General features: G+C 33.5%; 1 protein-coding gene across 1 annotated transcript in view; it reads left to right on the top strand.

Moving 5' to 3' along the window:
* PCLO (piccolo presynaptic cytomatrix protein) overlaps window positions 1-25,478 on the top strand; it is a gene marked incomplete at both ends in the record, with an annotated part of 388,228 nt that overhangs the window by 326,563 nt on the left and 36,187 nt on the right. The window contains 2 exons of the mRNA XM_079711001.1: window positions 8,315-8,456; window positions 12,482-12,555. Coding sequence (XP_079567127.1) covers window positions 8,315-8,456; window positions 12,482-12,555 — 216 coding nt within the window. The remainder of the gene's footprint in view (window positions 1-8,314; window positions 8,457-12,481; window positions 12,556-25,478) is intronic.

Below are 25,478 nucleotides of genomic sequence, written 5' to 3'. Positions count from 1 at the left end.
TGATAAAATTTATTGGAGAAACATTTATAAATTATTTGTTTCTTTAATCTTCTATTGGATTATCTATATTAGTGGTCCTATACTTTGCAAATTCATTGTTGGCATAAATAACAATAGAAACACTGAAGATCATCACTTTGATTCAAATTTGAGGAAATGTTAAGTTTCTTACCTCTTACCTAATCCTTGATCCTTAATTTCAAACATATAATTTATTGTTTTTAAATAATTAAAGCTAAAAAGGGAATTCTGAAAATGTTATTTATCATTTACAGAAAATATTATCTGAATTACCCATATTAGTTGCTCATCATTTATTCACATTCATACACACATTTTTTTAATGAATAGTAAGTATATTTCAGAAACTCTTCAAAGTGTTAGTGATTCTGCAGTGGACACAATAGTCAAAAATCACTGTCCCCATAAATATCCCATCCTAGTAATATTTATCAAATAACTGATTAAAGGTATGTGGAAAAAATTTGAAGAATGACAAAAGCATGAGTTTTGTCTATCTTCAACTGAAATTGAAGTAGAACATTGCAATTAGTCAATGACTTAAGTTTATATGCACAGACACCATCATGTTTAGAAATATCTGAAAATAGAATTATTTTGTTATTCTGGTCTGGTTCTCTCTTGTAATCTTTACAGTTCACTGGGATATAACCAAGTATAGGAGGAGAGAAAGTGTTTGAAAATGATCTATTTGGAGAAGGTAGGAAAATTAATGAAATTAATTAGAGATGGATTCCATGGGACTGGACATATGTTTACCAAATAATTGTCTAAATTCCTCTTTACTTTATGGCCACTGACTACATTTGAATGATATGAAAAATAATACTCAGTGTTTGTTGTAGCATTAGCCATGTAAATCAGTATGCTATTATTAATTTGTATTTGCACTGGAAATGTCTCCTTTGGACAGGATTTTTATATAAATCAAATTATTTGGATTCCGTTTAAAGATAACGTCCTTATTATCTTCGTATTCATGATCTAGGTGATCAGTTTCAGGATTATGTAAGAACATTTTTCAAAACTATTTTTATAATTACTTTCACTCAAACAGGACCACTTGTTTTGCAAGCAAACTGTGAGAGAGAATATTTCAGTTTCAAAGGAGAATGAAATAAATATTGAAAAATTGAGTTGCTCTGAAAATTGATGTAGATCTTGAAGATTTTTTTCTTTCAATATAATTCTCCTTACTCTTAATCTTTTAAAGGTAAAGATCTTTATTGTGTTAGCTAAAGGTAAAGATCTTAATTGTGTTAGCATTTTTTTAGCACAAAACCAAAACTTGGTCTCCTTGATAAACTCTTTGTTCATTCTATTTATTTGGACATAGCTAGAATTATAAACTAAACTTATTAAAGATAAAATGAATTTACTTTCTTTATGATGTCTTAATTAAACTTTTATCCATTATTTACTCTGAAATTTTGGTCCCCACTTAAACTGTATTTATTTTAAGTGTCTTCTTCCAAAATAAGTTCTGAACCAAAAACACCTTTAGAAAGGAAGACACACTTAAAAGGCAACATTATAGCATAAATGCAAGAACTATAGTACACTGAGCCATTACATATTGTATTTATGTAAGAAAAAAATCCTCTACCTTGTTATTAAGCTAACTTTACTCTCGTTTCCAATACGTGTTGTATTGAAGTTATATGCTATTACTTTTGTTCCCTAAAGTGATCATTGATCCTATTATCCATAAAGCTAGGGAGTGAATGGGAGAAACCTGCAAAATGGTGATGCATTAGATCAAAAAAGATTGAACTGATTATTAAAACGTCTTGAAGAAGTCAGTTGTAAGGCCAATGTGGATGGAGAGGGAAGAGTGCGAACATGATTTAAAGCTTTACCACATTTCCCAGGACATAGAAAATAGAAGCATCGCATCTTCCTCTCCCTCTCTGAAAGAAGCTACTATGTGAATAATATGGAATATCTTGAGGGACATATTTTGATTTTTATAAGTTTGTTGTAACTTTCTGATATATATAATTATTTTTTCTGAGTGACCAAGCCGAGTGTTAGTGTTAATTTCATCCTCAACGACCCTGGGAGAGAGGTAATATAATCACCAATAATTTTTCATTTAAAAAATATTTCAGTGACATCCTTCCTTTCACTGACTCCACCCAAGGGTTTACAAATGACTGATATATTGTAGAAATCAGAGTTGTCTATTTTAAATACTTTTATTTGTGAAAACTTGTAATTTGGAGGTATGTGAACATTCCTACAAATAGTTGTATTGAAGCTACCTATGCCATTTTTCTAGTGTCTTCTTTTAAATTTTTCCAAATTGGATAACGAATATACTGAATTAAATTCAGAAAAAAAAGTATACTAAATTTCTAAAGTCCTTGTAAGATGCAACACCCCTTCTTAATACCCCTGGATGACAGTAGAAAACCTAAAAATGTTATTGCACATAATTCGAGGGGAAACCTACCAACAGTGCTGGTAACAGTGGAAACTAAAAGTTGACATTTTTCAGGGCTACATCCAAATCCAATCAACAAATGAGATAAAACTGCAAAATCCCTTTAGTAAATATAACAACTAAAACAACAGCAAAAATAAAAGGTAGATAGATAAATAGAAAGAGTGAAAGGTAAAGGAGATAAAGTAGAAAACGTCACTAAAGTTAATACCAGCTAAATTAAAGTTAAACTAGCTAAAGAAGCAAAAAAAAAAAAGCATGCTATAAGTATATAATTTCTAAAATAGCCAGGTAGTTATTTCAGTTCCATCATTATACTATTGGAATAAGCAAAAGAATTATTGATTGATTTCTCTTAATTTCAAGCAGTTGATCCTAAAATCCTATACATTGTATCTATGAAGATAATATTAATACTGCATCAACCAAGTAATTTGGGAAATTACAGGTTACCTGCATAATAAATTACTCCTGAAATATTTGGAAATACCTTTGAGCTAGACCAAAGATATAAAACCAATGGAAGTGAGGCTTCATACATTCCAAGCACTGAATTCTAAGGTAGGCAACCTCTCTTAATTTGAGACAATTCAATATGATAGAAAAGTGGATGAGCACTTTTCAGTTTTGATTTGTGAACTGGAACAAGTCACTTAAACTTTCCAGGGCTTAGTTTTTCTATAAGCAAGATGATGGTTCTGGAACAGGTTATCTTTAGAGTCCTTACCAGCTTTTAATTTCCATGATTCCACAATTATAAAAATCGTCTACAATTCTGATCTGAGACTTTGCGCATGGTGCTGCCATCGTGTGATAGGCACAGTGATAGTTCTGCATTTTTTTAAGTATGTATGTATAGTAGAGGGGAAAAATCAACGGAGCAAACTAATTGAAGACAGATGTTCAGTCAAAGAGACACTACCAGGTTTAATTAAGGTTAGCCACAGAGGAGTAATAAAATGTTTTCTAACCACCTAGAAGCCGCAGAAAATGAAGAGGTCAAAGAATAATTTAAAACAGATTGAATTGCCTCACAGAAAATAAATACGTTTACCTGAAATGCCCCCTCAATAACTGAATCACAAAATTCTTCAACACGCTAGTATTTATTCTTCTAGCGTATAGGGACCCTCTTTGTAGGAGTGGACTTCTTCCATCACATATTTATATGATACATTCTTTTTTCTAGTTGGTACTTAATAGTAAAAATAAAAATTCAAAAAGAAAGAAGGCCCCCCAAAATGTAACTCTTTAAGAAAATGGCTCCAAAAATGTTTTTCATTATTAAATAAATCTCAATTCTAATGTAAAATAAATATTTTCATATGTAATACACAGGTGCATAATACATGATTTCTGAAATTCTGATTTCAAGATTAGGAAAAATAAAGCAATATTTTTAAATTGTTAATTTTGAAATCATAAAATTATGGAAAGTCATTTATTTTTAATGTTTTAAAATAATATTTTCTACAAGAACATAGAGAGACATTACACTGAAATATAAACTGGAGCTCACCACCTGTCTGTATACCAAAAGGTGCAATCAGCCTAAGTACTAGTGTCTGTATTAGCACCATCTAGTGCCTCCCATGGAATGTTACCATACAAATTATTTTGTCACTTCAATTTAGAAATATATATATAATATTCATGGTCTGTTAAGAATTTTTTGAATTCACAAGTCTATGCTCTCCCATGTTTCATGTATTATCATTAAATATTTCTTTCAGTCAAACCAGTTTTGAGGGAATTGGGATAACAGAACAACTGGTTGAGTGATCACATTTTTATATACAGTATGACAGATTAAAGTTGAATCTCTGATTTTAAAAGCTACCAAAAAAGCTAGGTTACCCAAAATTGCATTGACAAAGAAAGTGGGATTTAAAAAAAACCTATATTGTGGTATCTTTGATGAGATTTTTTTGATTTGTATCAACAGAACTGGATTAAAAATGAAAAATCTTACTAAATCACTCAGATGTTTTAAGTTGTTTGGTTAAAGGAAAGAATTATTAATATGTTATCATTATAATTTTACTATCAATTTATTTAATATTGCTTAAGCATAGTCCCAGGATTAAGTTTTTAAGAATGCTACCGTGGAGCAAACATAGGTAGGTTCTGTTTCCAATAGCCACATGAATGTAACAACTACAATTAAAGATAGAAAGTGACAGTTGCCATAAAAGAAAAAAATTATGTGCTATGAGAGTCTAGGTATAGAAGTTCACTTCTGATTGTAAAGATGAGGAAAATGTATGAAGCAGGTTCTATCTGAGCTGAGCCTTTCCGGGTGAGTATAATTTAGATATGAGAAAGTGACAGGGTCAGAGGAGGGTATAACAAAACTGGAAAGAAGAGGCTTGGCTAGAGCTAGGAGAAAAAAAGCCAAACCATAGGGATTCAGAGTGAGTGGTCTGAATGGGCTTCAGTGAAGGGTATACAAAGGAAAATTATGGGAGGTACATATGGAAAGAAGCAGATGATAAAGGACTTCGAGAGGCAAACTAAAAAACTTGACTGAAATCGTGAGATGTCTTGAAATTGCATACGATCTGGCCTCCAACATTAAATCCTAAAAGCACTTTATTCACTAAGAAGTTTGCAGAAATACAGTTCAGTTTAATTGAGTTGATGGTTTCTTATGTGGGGCTGATTCAATTAAAAGAAATTAGCAAATAGACGTGTAGTTTCAAGTAACTGAAAAAGAACTTTTAAAATATTTGGACTCTTAGCACCAGCTTATCAAAACCTCACCATTTCTGTATTTTTAATCTCATTTTATGCTATGTATATATAGCCTTGTACAGGGAAGATCCACTCTGCATTTTAGTTTAAGTCATTTTCAAAAAGTAACTAAATGTCAGGCTATCTATCTCTATGCTTACATACCAGGTTAAGTATAAAAAAATTCAGTCATGCACCAGATGTTTTGAGATAATGCCAAATATCTAGACTCATTTGAATTATTCACCTAACCGCCTAAAATTTCTTTAGATTCAACATTACATGTAATTTTGTTTTGCAAAGATGTTAAGGTAGACTTACTTATTCTGAAATATGTATATGTTCCCTATATTTTTCTTTCTTGTAATATTTCTTATAAACTATTACTTGTTTGCGTTTAAAATATTGACAACACTTACACAGGTTTTCCAAATGAAATTTCTATTCACCTAGGCAGTATGACAAAACTGGCTTTCCTTAAATTTATTTCTATCCTTGTTCCTTTTCTATTATTATATTGTTTTACATTCTGTTCACATTTCTCAAATTTCCCAGAAGAGGAATAGAACTAGAAATTGCATCAGGTAAAATCAAAGTTTGCAAAAGAAAAGATTGGATATTTTGATATGTAAATAAGACATCATTTCTATAATGTGGATATTTTGATATATTGTGAGATTGCTCTGGGAAAAAAAAAGTTTTAAATTAGTAAAGATAAATTGATTTTAAAATTAATGTCTATTAATTAAGGTTTGTCTTTGAAAATGCTATATTGAGATTTTCCAGTTGATGAAATTAAATTTTTACATTCAATATCATACTAAAAATTATTAACAATCTAGTAGGTTGTATTATATAATGACAATCAAAAGGTATGATAGCTTTTCCTTGTTTACAATCAGTTGACTTATCTTACTCATTATGTGGTTGGTTATACAGTTTAATATTCTTTATAATGTTCATAATTTTATATCAGTCATATTACCTTTACATTTTTTAACTTATCCTTTTAAAAGGTCTTTAACACTAAATACGCCAGCTGGTTTTCTTCCACATAAGTTGAAGAAAATATTAAACAAATATTATGACTATTATTCTTTTCCTGGAAATCTAGTCCTGTGAGTTACTCTTAATTCACTGATGACTGGCTATTTAACAGGATTCAGACCCTTTTCTAACTAGCTATTCCCAATTTATAGATACCTGATATATAACTGACTAATTATCAAACATTTCTTCCTTCTCTATTCTGGGAAAGGAATCCTACTATCACTGGAATAGATAGTATGAAAATTTCTGGTGGCTTTAGAGAAACTGCTAGTTCAGAAATAGAAGGGAAGAAGTGAGGAAAAGCTAAAGCCTTTGCAAGACTTGATCCTGGCTAATCTGATGGAGAGTTTCCTGCCCTCAGATGATTTCCCTCACAGTATCTATGCTTTTCATTTTATTTGGGTATATTGGTTAAAACTCCACCGGATTGTCATTGTGTTTTTATACATTTCCTTAAGAAAAATTTTGGTCATTTAGGATCATTAAATGATTATCAACTCTTTACCCAGTTGTGTGGATCTATCCAACTGCTTGAGAAACTCCTGAGTGAACAGGAGGAGAGTATTTATGGAGGAGAGAGACTCTTAAGTACTTTTGCAGCCTAGAATACATCTAAAATTAGAAGAGAATCGAGGTGAATTCATTGTCCGGGACTAGGTGCACTGTTAAGTGGAGAACAGCCACTGACCATAAAGCCCTGAAGAAGAGCTTGGGGGTACAGCAAATTAAATCACAAGACAAAGAAGAGTGAGTTCCTGTTTTATCTCACTCCTCATAATCACAGTCTTATGAGGGGGGCTTTACTGACCCCATTATTTTCAAATGAGGAAACGGAGACCACCTAGAGTTAACTTCAGCAGGAGTTGGGATTCAAAACCAGATCCGTGTGATCAGAGCTCATGCTCTTAAACTCTGACCACGTGGCAGAAGACAAATGACAATTTCAAAAATTTGCCTAGAGAATCTCCACCCCCATAAAAAAAGAGGAAAAACTTGCCTTCTTTTTTTTTAGTTATTTCTGAGATATACATTTTAAAGTAATAACTAGAATTATGATTTATAACATTACACCAGAACATATAAGATTTTTAGAAATTTCATGTAATGTCTGAAACATTTATATTAACATATTTCCATACAAATAACCCAAAGAAAGTTTAGTATTAGTTGGTTTTTGTTTGTTTTTTTATACTGCAGATTCTCATTAGTCATCAATTTTATACACATCAGTGTATACATGTCAATCCCAATCGCCTACACTTGCCTTCTTTTCATTCCTTTTGCATCAGAATTTCCTCCCAAATCTCTAATCTAGAACTCTGCTAACAATATTACCATTCTCTTACTGCATAATTTATAACACAAATTCATAACTCTTCTATGGGAATATGGATTCTTATATACAAAAAATCAAACTTATGGGTTATTTAAAACAATTCCCAGTCATAAACTAGGACATGCCTAAGGGGAAACAAATATCTTCAAATTTAAAAACCTGCTGGAGGTAGTTGGTAGAGCTACATACAAACAAGTCCAGGATTTTCAGTCATTTTCTGAAATTATCTCTTCTATTTTGCATCTTCACTTCTCAGGAGAAAAACAAATTACTCGTTATTAATATGGGAAGTAAGTAAGCAATTTTCACATATTCTGTCATTTCTGTCTACCCAAGTTTTCCTAAATTCCTTTCTCCATGAAATAGCCACAATTCTTATTTGTTTGCCATATCGTTATTGCAATACTCTATAAAGAAATCACAAGTAACTCTAAAGAAATCACAAGTAATAATAATACTATTTAACTCAGTCTTAAAATGTGATGGTTGATTCCTAGAAGTTAATTTTTTTTCTTTTATATCCAACAAAAACAATCAAGGGCTTCATTGTTGCCACTGAGAGTTACTGGTTAAGGAAAAGAAAATGAAAGGCAGGTTAAGAGATGTGGAGTTCTTGCTAGAGCTGTTTCTTTACACACGTAAATGAAGAAAACATATAAGTATGCATTTGGAGATCAATGGGAGGTTCATTGATTGACTGTGGTGTTGACTCTTCCCACACCATGCAGCCAAGCCCACCAATCACCGGCCTTCAGAAAGCTCCGTGTCCACTGGCTCCTCGGGCAGCAGCTTTGGCAGTGGGTATAGCGTGGACAGTGAAGGAAGCAGCAGCACTGCAGGGGACACTAATCTATTTCCTATTCCAAGGATGTAAGTGGTGGTTTTTTTTTTTTGTTTTCCCACTGGAAAGTTAACAGCCTCATGAGTAAGCTTTTCTTAACATTGAAAAGGAAATAACTAGATAATTATCCAAGTCTGAGTCAGTGTCCCTGAAGCATTTCAACTGTTTATGCCTATGTAAAAAATAGACTGTTCAGGAAAGATTGGATTAACTTAGTGAATTCTAAGCATGAATGCTGGTCACCACCAGGACTACTTAATCAGTGCATTCTGTATTTAATAGAAAAACTGCTAAAATAATAATAACTTAGCTATGCCTGAATCAAGTTCAGCAGCAGTAATATATGGATGCTTTAATTGCATAATGCATAGATTAATTGATTTTGAATCAGGAGATATTTAAACATATTTAAAGAACTCATATATCACATTTGAAATAGCACATTGGGCCACTCATGTAGACTTTTCAACTATAAATTCCTCTACCATTAAAGTGGAAGATTTTGAAGTGGATCCATATTTTCTAGAACAAATAACAAGCAGGGCATAGGTCCCCAAATAGATACTCTTGGAATAAAGTTAATTTATAATACGTTAAGCCTCGAGAAAATCATATTGCAAATAAAATGCAAAACTAAAGCAGACTGTATTTTAACTGTGTTAGAATGGGTTTAGTCATATGGGTGGCAAAATCTAGCAGCATCCAAGATAAATCCAAGATAAATATGTTATCTCTATTCCAATATCAAAATCTAAACTTCCTGACTTTCTCCAGTAACTAGTTTTCTAAGTTTTCAAAAACACCATTGGGCCATGGAGCTCCAGGATCTAGCCCAGGGTGAGTCCAGCCTGCTGCCTGCTTTTGTAAGGTCTGTGAAGAACTAAAAATGGCTTTTGCATTTTTAAATGTTTCCCAAAAACCCAGAAGAATAGCATTTTGTGACACATGATAATTACATGAATTTGAAATTTCAGTGTCCATGTATTAACTTTTATTGGAACACGGCCACACCAGTTTGCTTATGTGTTGCCTAATGTTGTCTGTGCTCTAGGGGCAGACTTGTATAATTACAACCGGGACTATTCAGATCATTCACTGTCTGGCCCTTTGCAAAGTGAGTTTGAAGATCCCTAGTCTGGGCCCTTGTTAGAGGGTCTTTTTCATTTTCTCTGTTAAGTGAAACCATCTCTGGGAGTGGAATTTCTGTTTCTCTTTGTTTTACTATCACGGTTTTTTATGAATCTTTCCTTTTGATCCCCAGAATAGTTCTAATATTTAGATAATGGCTCAAGTTTATAAAAGCAAAATAATGGATAAAAGGGATTTGTAAGGTGAAAATGTTTATTTTGTGATTTTTGGGTTACATTTTTCCTACTTAAATTGACTAATTATTCGATTATCTGTCTATTTTTTTTGAGACCTAGGCTGTGGATTCAATGGAGTTATTTGTATTTAATCAGTTCTTTTTTTATTGACAGTTATTTCTAAAAGGAGTGTGATCTCATTAGTCCGCAGACTCTGATGATCCAATTTAACTGAAGAGAATTTCTACAAATTCATTACATTCCTCTCTCTCCAAGCTGTGAATATCATATAAATTTGTAAAGGTTTTGCACCACACATCACTTACTATCCTTCCAATTTATCTGTACCTTTCAAAATATATAATCTAACACTGATGATAAAGTTACAACTTTCAGAGCGTAAAATACATTATTTCCTCAATATCTGAATGTCTGAAGTGGAAGTAGATTGGTTTTTTTACACACAAACCACATTTCAATTTTGCTTTTTCCCATTTTCCTGTTTCTCTTGTAAATCAAAAGCTTTTAAAACTGCATAGGAGGCTATTGTTTTTGCCATATGAGCACAAAGAAAATTCTCTTTTCTAAAGCATTACAGGATATAAGTAAAAAGCAGTATTTGGTGGTTCTTTTCTGTCTCTCTTTGTATCTAACACAGTTTTGCTTGGGCTAGCATAAGTGTTCAATAACTATTTGGTGATTGTTTAACAGAGATAAATTATAACCTGTGCAGTCAGAATGTCCTGAGATGAAGATTATTTATTGGGAATTCAGAAAAATTGCATCCTTTAAGACCCACAGTTACATTTCCTTTGTACTTCATTTAGCTTCACAGTGCTGCAAGTTTTCTGTATAATCTTAGAAATGCACCTAATACACATTTTGGCTAAATACCAAATGTTAAAATCAGTTTTCACTAGAAACAAATACTGCAGTGGAATAGCATCATTAAAATATGAAATATAGCCCTCAAGATCAAATAAAAATTATCAAAAAAATTTTTTATTACCGTTACTAAAAATTATACTTATTTTGTTAAAGTTTGGCAAAGTATAGAATAGTAATTTTTCAGTACTCTCATCTACTCGATTAGCACTACTAAAACGATCCTCACTTTCAGTTGAGTTTGGCTCAGTAACAAGATGTGTTTTGGCCCACTCTGCTTGTATAGTATACTGCTAAAGGTGAGATTGCTACTAAGTTATTAAGCTTTCTCCATGTCTAATCCTGGCAGACAAAGTTAATTTTTTAAATTTATCATAGCTGTTTGTCTCAAATCTCATTGAAGTAATTACACAAATTGAAGTTTTGTGCATTGCTTAATCAAGACTTTTTTGTATATATTCAGATGCAAACTATATATAATTATATATATAATTTATAACATTTCTTCATGCACTTTATCCTTCACATAATCACTTAATAAAAATTTGTGTTTAAAACTTTGACCTAGAATTGTCGTCTTGGAACAATGTAATGGCTTTCAAGATAAAATGATTTTGAATTTACATCAGTTCCTCTTTCATTATGTGCAGAACCATTTCAGTAGAATGATGAGAGGATCTTTAGAGCAGTTTTCAAGTAAGATCTAATTGGAGTCTTAAGAAATAAGTATGGTTACATTTTCAGCTGGTAACGCAAACTAAATATTTTTGTGAGAGTAAGAATGAATTGTTAGTAAATACTGCTATGTTTGAATTATTGTCTAGAAAGTCTAGTATCAAGACATTCCTTTGTTCAAGCACCATTTTTAACACTTAAGCATTTTTATTCCATCTTTTTAGAACATCTTATATAACTACATATAAAGGCAACTTCCAAATCTTTTGTACGCCATGTAGCTTTTTCTCTGAAGAAATAAGAAGTGACCTATAATCGTGTGGCTCTTATATTATCAATATTCTGAACCTACAGTGCTCAGAGTATAATGAATTCTTCATCTGTTTGGCCTTCCAAGAAGTTTAAGGCTGAAATTAAAAATGGTTTTCAGCCTTTGGCTGAATTCTAAAGCTGTTATGTACATATCTACCTATTAGTACTTTATTGAATATTATGATGTTTCAGACACTATGCTAAGCACTTACATACATTTTCCATGTGATTTTCCCATAACCAAATGGTAGCTCCTGTTACTATCCTTAAATTACAAAAGAAGAAATAGTCTTCACCAGATTGAAAGATTTACCTTACATGATGTATAGCATAAAGCAGCAAAGCCAGAAGTAGAAACCAAGCTGTATGACTTCAAAAGCCAATGTGCTACACACAGCTTAAAATACAGGAAGGATCTGTAAGAAATAATAATCCATGTAATTACAATATTATATTTATAAGTTATTCAATTCAACATTTCCCTTCTCACCAAAGGATCTATATAACTCATCATAACAAAGTGTGAAGATATAAAAAACCCTTCTCCTTCTTGAGTTAAAAATGGCAGAAAAAAAAAAAACAATTCTAAAACAAAATTTGAAGATTTCATGATGGTTATGTCTTTGATAAATGAGGCCATGAATAGGACACTGAATTTTGAGGTTCTATGTTTGGACTAAATAGGAATGATAAACAAATTTTCACTTTAAAATTAACATGATATAGAGTGATTTATTGTGTTCATACAACATTTGCCATTCAAGTAATTTGTTGCAGGTCTGAATATATGACATCATTCTATTTTTTCAAACTTGGACTCCTCATTTGCATTTAGGATTATAATTGAATATATAAACTTTTATTTCCTTTTTAAACAGAGGAAAGATGGGGCAGAATGGGCAAGAGACTATAAAACAGCCAGGAGTAGGCGTAGGACTAGCAGACACTGAAGGTAAGTTACAGTTTACAATACACTGGATTTTGGTTGTATCTGTATGCTATACTGTTTGCTTTGTTTTTGTTTTAATATGAATGTTAATTTCTAAGTACTAATACCAAAAGCACTAGGAAATAAGTCACCATTATCTGTATGATCTATTAAATTAGAATGACTTTGTCACTTCATTTTAACATTCATATTTAACATTTAAGCACTTTGGGGTACAATAAATTTTAAAGGAAAAGAAGAGTGAGGATTACAGAACGAAACTTGAAGACTTTCTCAGGGAAAAAATATCTTGAAATTTAAAAAAAATGTTTTTGTTTAAAATACTATACAAATAGAAAATCATGAAACCTCATTTAAGTCAATGGCAAGCCTTAAAAATGTGGAACTAAGAAGAAACTAATGGTGTAAAAATCTTTTTACAGAAAAAATAATGACTGAACTAACTTCTAAAGTGAGAACTTTATTTGAAATTAAACTTTGTTTTATTAAATAGTATTATAAATGTATTACAAAGTGAAAAAAAAAATCCTTTTCTTCCACACATAATCAGTATCTCTAAGGTGCACAATGACTTATCCTTCGTTTAAAATTTTTTTTTCCTAATGTTTTGATAAGATCTGATAAAACTGGTATCCATCATGACTTACACTCTCAAGAATTTAACTATTCTAAGTACTTAACACTATTCTAAGTACTTTTCACATATTATCTCATTTAATTCGTACAATTACCTATGAATGTACCTGGTTTTACATGAAAAGAAACTGAAGTGCAAACATCACACAAGGTAAGAGCAAGTGATTGAATCCAGGAAAATGATGCCAAATCACACGCTATTAAAAAGAATGGTTAATGGCATGGTACCACATGGCCATTCGATGGGGAAATAGGAAACCCAGATTTAAGGTTCAAATCTTGTCTTGACTGGTGACCTGATCTTTCTATCTTTAGAAACCTGATCTGAAAAATGCTGGGTCTAAGTGATGCTTAAGTTTCCCAGTGGACTTACGTAGGCATCACATATTTCTGGTTCTACTAAAAATTTTTATTTGAACTCATTCAAAGACTGTGCTTCCTCTACTTGTTGCCATGGTCCCACGGTCCCATCCTCAATCCACCATTCCTTTTACCCATCGTCCTTCTGTATAAACTCATCAACTCTTGTCTATATGTTGATTGCCATCCAAGCTCAGTGGAATTCAGACTCAGATGTCCACCAGGCATTTGTGCCCAACCAAGAAAATAGAAACCATATTAAAAATTTACATATTTTAAAAATAGGACATTTATGGCTGGCAGTTATTATATGTGCATGGAAGATGCTGAGAAACCCAGCAGGGGGTAGGGAGGTAGCAGAAGAAAGCTACTGTCCCTAAAGGCTGGAGGACAGGGAGAGCTGAAACCAAGATAAGCCTGTCTTCCGGGTTCAGGAGGTAAGGAAGAGACACAACAAAAGATAGAAATATATATTGAGATAGACAAGGATGGGGAGAAATATCCCAGTTTCTCCCTTCCTCCCCTTCTCCAATCTCTGCCAGGGCCTGATCAAATCAGCTGGAAGCCAACTAACAGGGGAGGCTGGAAAACATGCTAGGGAGCAGCTCTTCTGAAAGCAGGGCTGAGAAAGACCAAAGATGCGTCCAAGGGCACACAGGCATAGGGTTGGTACAATACTTTACCTGGAAATTCCATAGATGCATCAAACTACATATGCCCTGAATTCAGGTTTTCCTCTTTCTCCTCCTGTACTTGTCTATCACTCACAAAATCTGTGCCTATTTATACCATAATTTTCATCTTGTGTTATCATTGTTCTTTGACTTAAATTTACCCATTTCTATGCCTGTCTCCTTCATAAGGCTGAACAACTCTCAGACCAGAGCTATGATTTATTCATCTTGGTGTCCCAGCACTTAGCAGAAAGCCTTGCCCATAAAGTTGCTTCAAGAATGTTTAAGTGAATGAATAAACAATATAATCTTATATTCAAGTAATAGCCATTGATTTTCATCTGATTCTATACTTCATGTATACAGAGAAGCAATTCATGGGCGCTTTTTCCCAAAAGTTTTAGCTACTTAACTTCATCTTTCTCTTAACCTTAAAGTTTATAAATATAATTATTTTAGTATCGATGTTAACATTTGAAAAGAATAGAAATTGTTTATCCTAATGCCGCCTTCTTATTTCCTATCAGTCCCACACAAAACATGCTTGTTTTCCAAGAAGAAGCCAGTCGTAGGCTACTTTATATTTTATTTAAACTTATGAGTCAATGTGTTTATATTTTAGTGAACTGACCCTTATCAACAGTTAATCTCAGATTAGTTACTGAGCAGAGGGGTGGGAGCTGAGGATGGGAACCATATGGAATATGTAATGTAATGTGAGTCATGCCCTTTTGGCAGCAATATTTTGGACAAATTATTTTTGACTGAGTTACTTATGACATTTTGACAATAAGCAAATCTACAAGTAACACATTTATGTGAAGTTATGAGTAGTTCTATAAGAGATACTTAAGAGATTGCTAATAATATGAAAAAGAAAACTACAATAAATATTAAATCTTTTAGGAAAGTTATACTTCAAAATCCATCAGGTATACCCTGGACCAGCTACAGGGATATTCTGGCCTCAGAGAGGCTGCCAGTGGGCTAGCAGTGCCCTGGCTGCAGCAGCGTCCCTTCCCCTGTGTGAACAGTAGCATACCACAGAGAGGGTTATCTCAGTTAGGCCTAGCCACGTGCCAGAGTCAGAAAGCATCCATGTCTAACAACAAACAAAGAAGTACTATGTGAAGTACTGTGATGATTAAAGTCCCAATTGAAGAAATTTTACTTAGATACCAAGTAAATATACATTATACTTGTAGGAGCTTTAAAATGGAACACAAAATTTCTCCATTTATTTAGTTGAGTCTTCAAAATCTATGAAAAAATTCTTTTTCATTTTCACCTTTCTTTGCTTTTCTGTATTATGTTTCACAGGGTGTAGTGTGTACACTTACAGTTAATGCACTAGAAAGTCCCCTCTTTGAAATAGTATAACAAAAACACAAAACAAATTGGTACTGAGCATATCAAAGGAAATAGCTAAATAAGGAGACAAAACACTTGGTATAGATTCATTTTATAAATCATTTCATTAAAACCTTTTCACTACGCTCTTCATGTAATAAAATTTTCATATCATTAGTAAATTTTAAAAAGAAATCTAAAATAATATTTCAACATAGTTTTCTTTTAAACTATGGTCAGACAACAATATTTACTGAGCAAATACTATGTGCCAAGTACTGTGCTACATACAATGATTAAGACAGACTGCCCTTATGGAGCTTACAATCTAGCGAGAAGAGTAAATGTTAAACATTTATTACAAGTGTGATAAAGAAGATGTGGCACATATATACAATGGAATATTACTCAGCCATAAAAAGGAACAAAACTGAGTTATGTGTAATGAGGTGGATGGACCTAGAGTCTGTCATACAGAGTGAAGTAAGAAAGAGAAAAACAAATACCATATGCTAACGCATATATATGGAATCTAAAAAAACGGTACTGATGAACCTAGTGGCAGGGCAGGAATAAAGACGCAGACGTAGAGGACAGACTTGAGGACATGGGGGTGGGGGAAGGGAAGCTGGGATGAAGTGAGAGAGTAGCACTGACAGATATACACTACCAGATTTAAAATGGATGGCTAGTGGGAAGCTGCTACATAGCACAGGGAGATCAGCTCAGTGCTTTGTGTCCACCTAGAGGAGTGGGATAAGGAGGGTGGGAGGGAGGCTCACGAGGGAGGGGATATGTGGATATATGTATACATATAGCTGATTCACTTTGTTGTACAGCAGAAACTAACACACCATTGTAAAGCAATTATACTCCAATAAAGATATTTTTTAAAAAAAATCCTTTACGAACAATTTTACATTAAGAAGAATATATAGGCAGAGGTTGGGGAGAAAATTATTGAATCAGACAAAAATTTATTTGTTCTAAGCAGATAAGAAGAAGATACCAATTTAAAGTGTAAGATTTTTTTTGTCCCCATAGAAATATGGACTCAACCTTGTGTTGGACTTGAGGTATATGTATGATGTAAATTTTATCTGTTTTGAGTGATCCAGAGGATTGCTTTCACTTCCCTTTGTTGTCAGTCAACATAAACAGCCTGGGAAAACAAAGAACAGACAAAACAGTTAGTTCAATTTGTTTTTAAACATAATATATACTCTCCTGACCAGAATTTTCCTCTTTTTAATTCTTCTCCATAGCATCAGAAAAATAGTGTCTCTTTGTAGATTAGTACAGTTTTCTTGAAATTGTAAATATGGCAATGTTCCACTTCATCTTGAACCTTTCATATTATTCATTTAAGCACTTTGTTTTGTGACTACCTCGGTCCACTCTAAGTGAAATTGATCTACAGTGATATGCCCTAGGATGGTCATAATTTAAACCAGATTTTATTTTATCATAGATTTTAAGTAATCATCTTTAGACAGTCTGTTTTCATAAAATTTTTATTCTTGTTTTGGAATTATAGTATACAGAATGCAAAAAGTAATGTTTTATGGGACTGAAATTTTGTGTTGAGCACGTTGAGATTTTTTTTTTAATGCTAAATAGCTGTGTCCTTATTCTACTTATTGAGCAAGTCTACTTCTTCTGGGTTCTGATTTTTAAAAATCTACTATCCTCTTAATCATTTTCTCTAACAATGATACATCTTCTGTACAGCAGTGACTTATAAATTTTAATCCTAGCATGAGATTAATTCAGTGGTTCAGAATATAAGATCAATCAAAAGTTCTGGAATTCTGACCTAAGTTGTAGTGGAAAATAGTAATAGTCTTGTGGGCTATCTCTACTAATGAATGGTTGAACGCCCACAGTTTAAGTAAGTGCACAATGTAAAGAGCGAGTAAGGACCATGTGTGATGCGTGTTTAACGTTCTTTAAATTGTAGCTATTATTAAATGAGAAGTGGATATAAGAGAGAGCCATTTGAATCCCATCCAAAAGAGTGATATTAGTCAAGACGAAATATGCACTTCTTGGAAGAGCTGGACCACTTCCTTTAAAGATTTAGATCAAATCCATTAGACTTTCCAAGTCTGACAAGTGTTTTCCCAGTTTACCTTAAAAACTTCGAATACCCTCAAAATAGACGATCTGGTTCTTCCCCACATTTTTAAAGTTTCTAATTGTGTTATTCTTTGCTGGTGGATATCCATGTATATTACATACAGTGACTGACTTGACCCATTTTTTCTTCTAAACCAGGTGTTCACAAGCTTTAGCAGCAGGCATTAGGATTGTGATTTTGTATGAAGCATAATTTGCCTGGCTGCGTGCATTTAAAGAACAAATAACACTAATACATCATTTATTCTCTTAAGTATCTTTGGAAGCCTGAATTTAATTACTCAATTTCAATTTTCAGTGGGCCAGAACAAATAAACCTCTACTACTGTAGAAATATGCTAAGGTCTACTCACACATGTGTTCAGTCAGATACTTGAGTGTGTGAAAGCACATCACCTGAGGATGTGATGCGGAGGGGTTTAGGGTAGAGAACAAGATTTGATTTAATATATTATTGGAAGTGGTTTTGTTTTGTTTTTTTAAAAGGCGTAACAACTTATGCAGAAATAATGGAAATCTGTAATAACCACAACAATCTCATTTTAACTGGCATCTCAAGTCTATTTTATATAGGTATATATTTCATACATAGCTCTAACAGTGATTAGTTTGAATCCTTGTTACGTGAATGGACATATTTTGCAAAGTCCATGAAGCAAGTGTACAACAGAAATGACTTCCTGAATTAAACCAAGAAAAATCTAGGCCCCAGGATTGGAGTCCTCTATCTTGTTGTCTTGTTTTGATAAATACACAAAAACAGGTTTTTAAAAGTATTTTCTCCAAGTATTTTCTCTTTTTAAATAGGGAAAAGAAAATGGAGTAAATGATAGTTATCTCTCTATGGGGTTGTAGATTGGAATATCCAAGTGCTGTATGTAAAATGCTCATTTAATTTCCTCATTTCCCTGTCCAACTGAGTTGTTTAAAAATTAGCTTGCAAAGGCAAAAATACAAAACCATTCTGGAAGACCCCCCAATTAGAACAGAATAGCAACTGTTACTAGGGCATCCAGAGAGTCCCTCAGCAAATGCTGTGGCTAACGGAACTAGGATTAGCACTGGGGATGCAGTTTGGAATGTGGCATAATCCTTGGCCTCCAGGAGCTCCCAGCAGAGTTCTCACAACTCAGATGATAGTTAACACTCTTGTTCCTGAAGAAAAATTCATGATGACTCCAGACATTCCCATTTCTTCAGGCTCTGTTCCTAATTAAACCAAGGAACTTTCAAATTAAATACATAATGCCTTTTTTCTGTCTTCTATCACTTCCCCTTTTATCATTTTGGTAGTTTCCTAATTCTCTTCATTTTACCGAGGTCAAGAATGATCTTTCAAGGAGTTAATTTTTAAATTAAAAAGTATGTGTATTTTGTTCCGTTTTACTAAAGCTAACAATAGATAAAATTTATTGACAACCTATTTATATTGTAGATGTGTTGTTAAAATTAACAAGGAATTGTGATGTTATCTGATTTTTACCTCAATCTTGAGGTCAGGATATTGTCAAAAACAATGTGATTAGTGGATTCTTTTGTGTCATTTGATTACTTGCCCTACACATATTGTCTTTAAAAACCAACCACCATGCACATTATATTGTAAAATTGTTTTCCGTCGACTGAATATGTTTAGTTGTTTGTGAGCTTGTTGCCCTAATTTGACTGACACATGATTTTCTTTTCTATATTTTTTAAGTTGTGTAATGATCAATATGAGTATGTCTATTATGTGCAAGACATTGTGTTAAAAAATTGGATGCTACAGAGGTCACTTTAATATATATGCGGATCTGAGGGAGCTTACGATCTAGTGTGGTCCTGTCTCATCATCAACCAATAGGCATGCATGCTTAACCAGTGTGTACAGTCATTGAGCAACGGCATTGCTTGGAGACTGTGCCATATCCCTTGTTAACTATTTTATCACCTTTAATAACAACAATGCAAGGAAGAATTAGGATGAAAATTCATAAGTGAGAGAGCAAATTATGTGCTTTGGGATTTGAAAGCATTGCTAAATCTGTAGGAGTCGGGGGCATGTTTTTGTGAGAGATGTAACAGGTGGTAACTGCTTTGGAGGGTGGACAAGCTCTAAACATGTGGCAATGGGAGAGGCAAATTCCAGACTGAGGGAACAATCTGAGAAAAGATACAAATGGAAGAAAGGATTAGGGGTATGTAGGGGAAAGGTAATTCAGTGCAACTGGAGCAAAGTGTGCCAGGGAGAGTAGAGAAATTGGATCTAACTTGTACAAAGTTAGATCAGACAAAGGACTTCAATGCTTCTGTGAAAGTGCGAAGCTATTAAATGTTAGTGAGGAATTTAGACAGTATCAATACTGAACAGTATTGAATTTTCTATGGAAGAGCCAAGGTAGACCTCTTTTTTATTCAAATCCCCTCTTAGGACTTTTCAAGGACTGAAGTAAATATAGGCTATCCAAGTAGAAACAATGCATATTATATAGTTGGACTGTGAATCTAGAGTTCAGGATATAGGTCTCAATTATGCAGAGTCGTGAGGTAGTAACATTTGTGGAGCACTTAACATGAACCAGGAGCAAAGAGGAGCATTATCTCTTCCAAGCTCCGACGACCAATACAAGAAAAATCTCAGTAACATCTAATAGACTTTTTCCTCCCTGCAAGTCATACAGGGAGATTGAAAATCAGAGGATTTTAGTGCCATTAGGGGCAAAGTCAAGACCCAAACCCAGTTGTGTCTGATACTAAAGTCCATATATTTAACCAGCACACTGCTGCCTACCAGGAATTAGAAGTTGTTGAGGTTACTGAGAAGAATGAACAGTGCAGAGGGCAGTTGTTCAGTCCAGGGTGTGAGTAACATAACATGTGAACAAAGGGTTGCATCCAGTCCTTTTAAAATGACAAATTAAATCCCTGACTTTCATCCCTAAACTTAAATACAAAAATATGAGGGATCAAATTTATAAGTAATTTTATTTATCATTTCTCCTTTAATCATTTGTTTAGATATTCTTTACACACACAGAAGATATTAGGTACATAATTATTTCTATTTTCTTCTAGCTCTTCTGTGCTGTGAAAGGTAATATTGAATTATTTAAATAAATTTTGCTTATTCCATGTGATAAGGTAATAGTCAAGAAATTTTCCTAGAAACATTTGTTGAATAAGCTTTCCTTTCCTCACTAATATGAAATACTGTATCAATCATACTCAAAATTTTCAAGAATATTCATGGCTGGTAATGAACTTTATGGAATATTTTGTTGACATTTCAGTCTATTTGTGTCTGTCAGTGCCAGTCTCATTGTTATTCTGACTTTATTTTCAGTTTTTTCTAAATTAGACTGTTGTTACCCATTTATTTTTTTAATATTAAAAAAAAACTTTAGTAAGGCCAGACACTATAAAACTCTTAGAGGGAAACATAGGCAGAACACTCTATGACATAAATCACAGCAAGATCATTTTTGACCCACCTCATAGAGAAATGGAAATAAAAACAAAAACAAACAAATGGGACCTAATAAAACTTAAAAGCTTTTGCACAGCAAAGGAAACCATAAACAACATGAAAAGACAGCCCTCAGAATGGGAGAAAATATTTGCAAATGAAGCAACTGACAAAGGATTACTCTTCAAAATTTACAAGCAGCTCATGCAGCTCAATATCAAAAAAACAAACAACCCAATCCAAAAATGGGCAGAAGATCTAAAGAGACATTTCTCCAAAGAAGATACACAGATTGCCAGCAAACACATGAAAGAATGCTCAACATCGCTAATCATAAGAGAAATGTAAATCAAAACTACAATGAGATATCACCTCACACCAGTCAGAACGGCCATCATCAAAAATCTACAAGCAATAAATGCTGGAGAGGGTGTGGAGAAAAGGGAACCCTCTTGCACTGTTGGTGGGAATGTAAATTGATAACAGCCACTATGGAAAACAGTATGGAGGTTACTCAAAAAACTAAAAATAGGGCTTCCCTGGTGGCGCAGTGGTTGAGAGTCTGCCTGCCAATGCAGGGGACACGGGTTCATGCCCCAGTCCGGGAAGATCCCACATGCTGCAGAGCGGCTGGGCCCGTGAGCCATGGCCATTGAGCCCGCGCGTCCGGAGCCTGTGCTTCACAATGGGAGAGGCCATAAGAGTGAGAGGCCTGTGTACCGCAAAAAAAAAAAAAAAAAAAAAAAAAAAAAAAAAAAACTAAAAAACTAAAAATAGAACTACCAAACGACCCAGCAATCCCACTACTGGGCATATACCCGGAGAAAACCATAATTTAAAAAGGGTCATGTACCACAATGTTCACTTCAGCTCTATTTACAATAGCCAGTACATGGAAGCAGCTTGACATTGACAGATGAATGGATAAAGAAGATGTGGTATATATATGCAATGGAATATTATTCAGCCATAAAAAGAAATGAAATTAAGTTATTTGTAATGAGGTGGATAGACCTAGAGGCTATCATACAGAGTGAAGTAAGTCAGAAAGAGAAAAATAAATACCATATGCTAACACATATATATGAAATCTAAAAACAAACAAAAAAATGTTTCTGAAGAACCTAGGGGCAGGACAGGAATAAAGACGCAGACATAGAGAATGGACTTGAGGACACAGGGAGGAGGAAGGGTAAGCTGGGACGAAGTGAGAGAGTGGCATGGACATATATACAGTACCAAATGTAAAATAGCTAGTGGGAAGCAGCCGCATAGCACAGGGAGATCAGCTCGGTGCTTTGTGACCACCTAGAGGGGTGGGATAGGGAGGGTGGGAGGGAGATGCAAGAGGGAAGAGATATGGGGATATATGTTTATGTATAGCTGATTCACTTTGTTATACAGCATAAACTAACACACCATTGTAAAGCAATTATACTCCACTGAAGATGTTAAAAAATAAATAATTTTTTAAAACTTTAAAACTCTCTTTGTTGAGAAGCAAAGGAAGTTCCACATGAATATTTCTTGAAATTATATTAAAATTCTAATATAATTTTGAGGGAATTTACATCATTACATCAAATATTTTCTTATTCATGGACATGGTATATCTTTATATGCCAGTATGCACATTACAATTTTTATATGTAGGATATTAGACAAGTTACTCATATTCTCTAAGTCTCTGATTCCTAGTCTACAAACGTAAGAATAACAGTAGTATTTACCTTATCAGTGTGTTGCAAGGATTGATGGAAATAACAATTGTAAGGTGCTTGGCACTGTGGCTGGCACAGAGTCAATAAATGCTAGCGGTCATTGTCCTAGTCATCGCCTATATCATGTAAGTGAATACTTCTGACCTGATTTTCCCCAAGACTTTTAAACTCATGTTTTCTAAAATTGTTTATTTTTCTGCCTTTGGCATTCCACCAGAAAAGATGTTTTCAAGTCCTATATTTTGCAGTTTGTTTTGAAAAGATGATACATATATTTATTACAGTATTTCAAACTACTCTTCTTCCCAGAATAAATCTGATGTGATCCCTTGTATAGTAATGCCTCCCCTCTATGAAGGATGTCTTTTCTAGACCTTATTATGCTTTACTAAATGACCTGAGTTTAAAATTCAGTGCTACTGATTTCTAGTCCTGGATTACTCACTGGGAATTTAACATTGAAAGCATATCCTAAAAATTGTCTATTATTGAAACAAAAAATAATTCTGGGTCTTTACTGTGAGATAAGTTCATCACTGGAGGTTATTGGAAGTTATTAATTGACCACTAAAAATGAATTAAATGAATTAAATTTCTGGAATAGATCTTGACTGTTTCTTAGCCTTAAGCACACATCAAAGAATCAGCAATTGCTAAATTTAAGCCCAGAATATTTTAGACTTTCAGGGATTCATATCTCTAATGGCAGTTTTTAATATTTTTTGAAAATGTCTTCTTTGCCTAGAAGTCTCCAAACTGCTTGCTTTGGGAGTTGGTGCTCTGATTTATTTATGGGAGAGAGGATTTTGAATCAAGATAAGGACATTAAAACATAGCAAAGGGTAGTGAATGAATAGAAACTAAGAATATTCTCTTAGCATAGTTGTAGAAAATTAACAAAACAAGACATAAAAATATTACAGATATATAAATATTACAGATATATAGTTTTACTTTGTTCTAAATGCCTTTACATTATCTGGTTCATTGTCACAAAACAGTAGGGGATATAAACATAGAATAATTATTTCGATTTTAAAGTTATGGAAACAGAGACGTAGAACAACGACACCATTCACCCAGAGTCAACTAATTAAACAGTGTGGGTTAAAATTTACAGATATATAATCTAATATCAACTGACTCTTGCCTATTGTACTTTCCAAGATTTTTTAACGTTAATGGTTACAGTGCTATTGCATGAAAAATAAATTTATAAAAGTAGCTGCAACTATTCAAAAGAAAACTAACATTGTTGATGATTATGGCCGGTTAACTAAGATTAATATCAATTACATTATAGGTATATGTAGCTTATAAAACCATTTTAAATCTTGTTCTATCTGATATTAAAAATGTCCATTTTAGGTTTTCATCACAGCTCACCCAGAGAACCTCCTAGTTTCCTAATTGTTCTCTTCACCTATAGTATCATCATCTTCAAAATCATCTTTGATGGCACTGTTTAATCTGGCTTTGTATAAAACATTTCTGGGAACCCCTATTGGCTACCTGACTCTTGCAAGGTTCTAATACAACAAGCCCCTCCTTCTACTTCTCCAGTTTATCTCCTGGCATGTTCCCTCTCCCACTCTATATTCTGTTATATCAAAACTGCTTACGTTTGCTCATGCTGTTTTCTTTACTTAATATGATCACCACTTCTCAAATGGCTTTATCTCAGAAGACATCTATTCATCCTTTGAGGCCACTCCTCACCTTACCTCTTCCAAGAAGCTATCTGTGGCAAGCACTCCCACTGGCTCTGTTAAGGAAGTCTTCTCTTTTTACCCTCAGCACCTCTATCATCGCATTAACCACATTGCATTGTAATGATCTTGTTAAGTTCTATCTCCTCACCAGACTGTGAGCTGAAATGACTGAGGTGAAGAGATGAAGGGTTAGACAGATACATGGAAGCATTCCTTAGCTTATATCATTGAAGTTTTTTTTTCCTCAAGGACAATTAAGAATAATTGCTTTCTTAAGCTAAAGGCAAAAATAAAACATTAAATACTGCTGGTGAAACATAAGTTATTTGGTATGTAAAGACTTACAAAGGCATTAGTAACGTAATGCTTTCCAGTTTGTGTGTTGTGTGTGTGTGTGTGTGTGTGTGTGTGTGGCTGTGAAAAGTTGGAGTCAATATATGTGTCCATTGCTGAAGAATGCATAAATAAATCACATGAGATGCAGGTAAAGGAATACTATGCAGCTGTCAGAAAAAAATGACCTAGATTTACATATAAGAAAATCAGTAGATTTCAAAAACATAACTTTGAGTGGGAAGGAAATGAGTAACAAGAGATTTTTTTTATCGAAGTATAGTTGATTTACAATGTTGTGCTAATTGCTGCTGTACAGCAAAGTGATTGTTATACCTATATATACATTCTACTTTTTTTTATATTCTTTTCCATTATGGTTTGTCATAGGATACTGAATATAGTTCTCTGTGCTATACAGTAGGACCTTGTTGTTTATCCATTCTATATATAAATGCTTACAGCTGCTAACCCCAACCTCCCACTCCATCTCTTCACCAAACCTCTCCCCGTTGGCAGCCACTAGTCTGTTCTCTATGTCTGTGATTCAGTTTCT

Source organism: Hyperoodon ampullatus (genome assembly GCF_949752795.1).
Source record: "Hyperoodon ampullatus genome assembly, chromosome: 9".
NCBI lineage: Eukaryota > Metazoa > Chordata > Mammalia > Artiodactyla > Ziphiidae > Hyperoodon > Hyperoodon ampullatus.
This window is presented reverse-complemented; position numbering and strand designations above follow the sequence as displayed.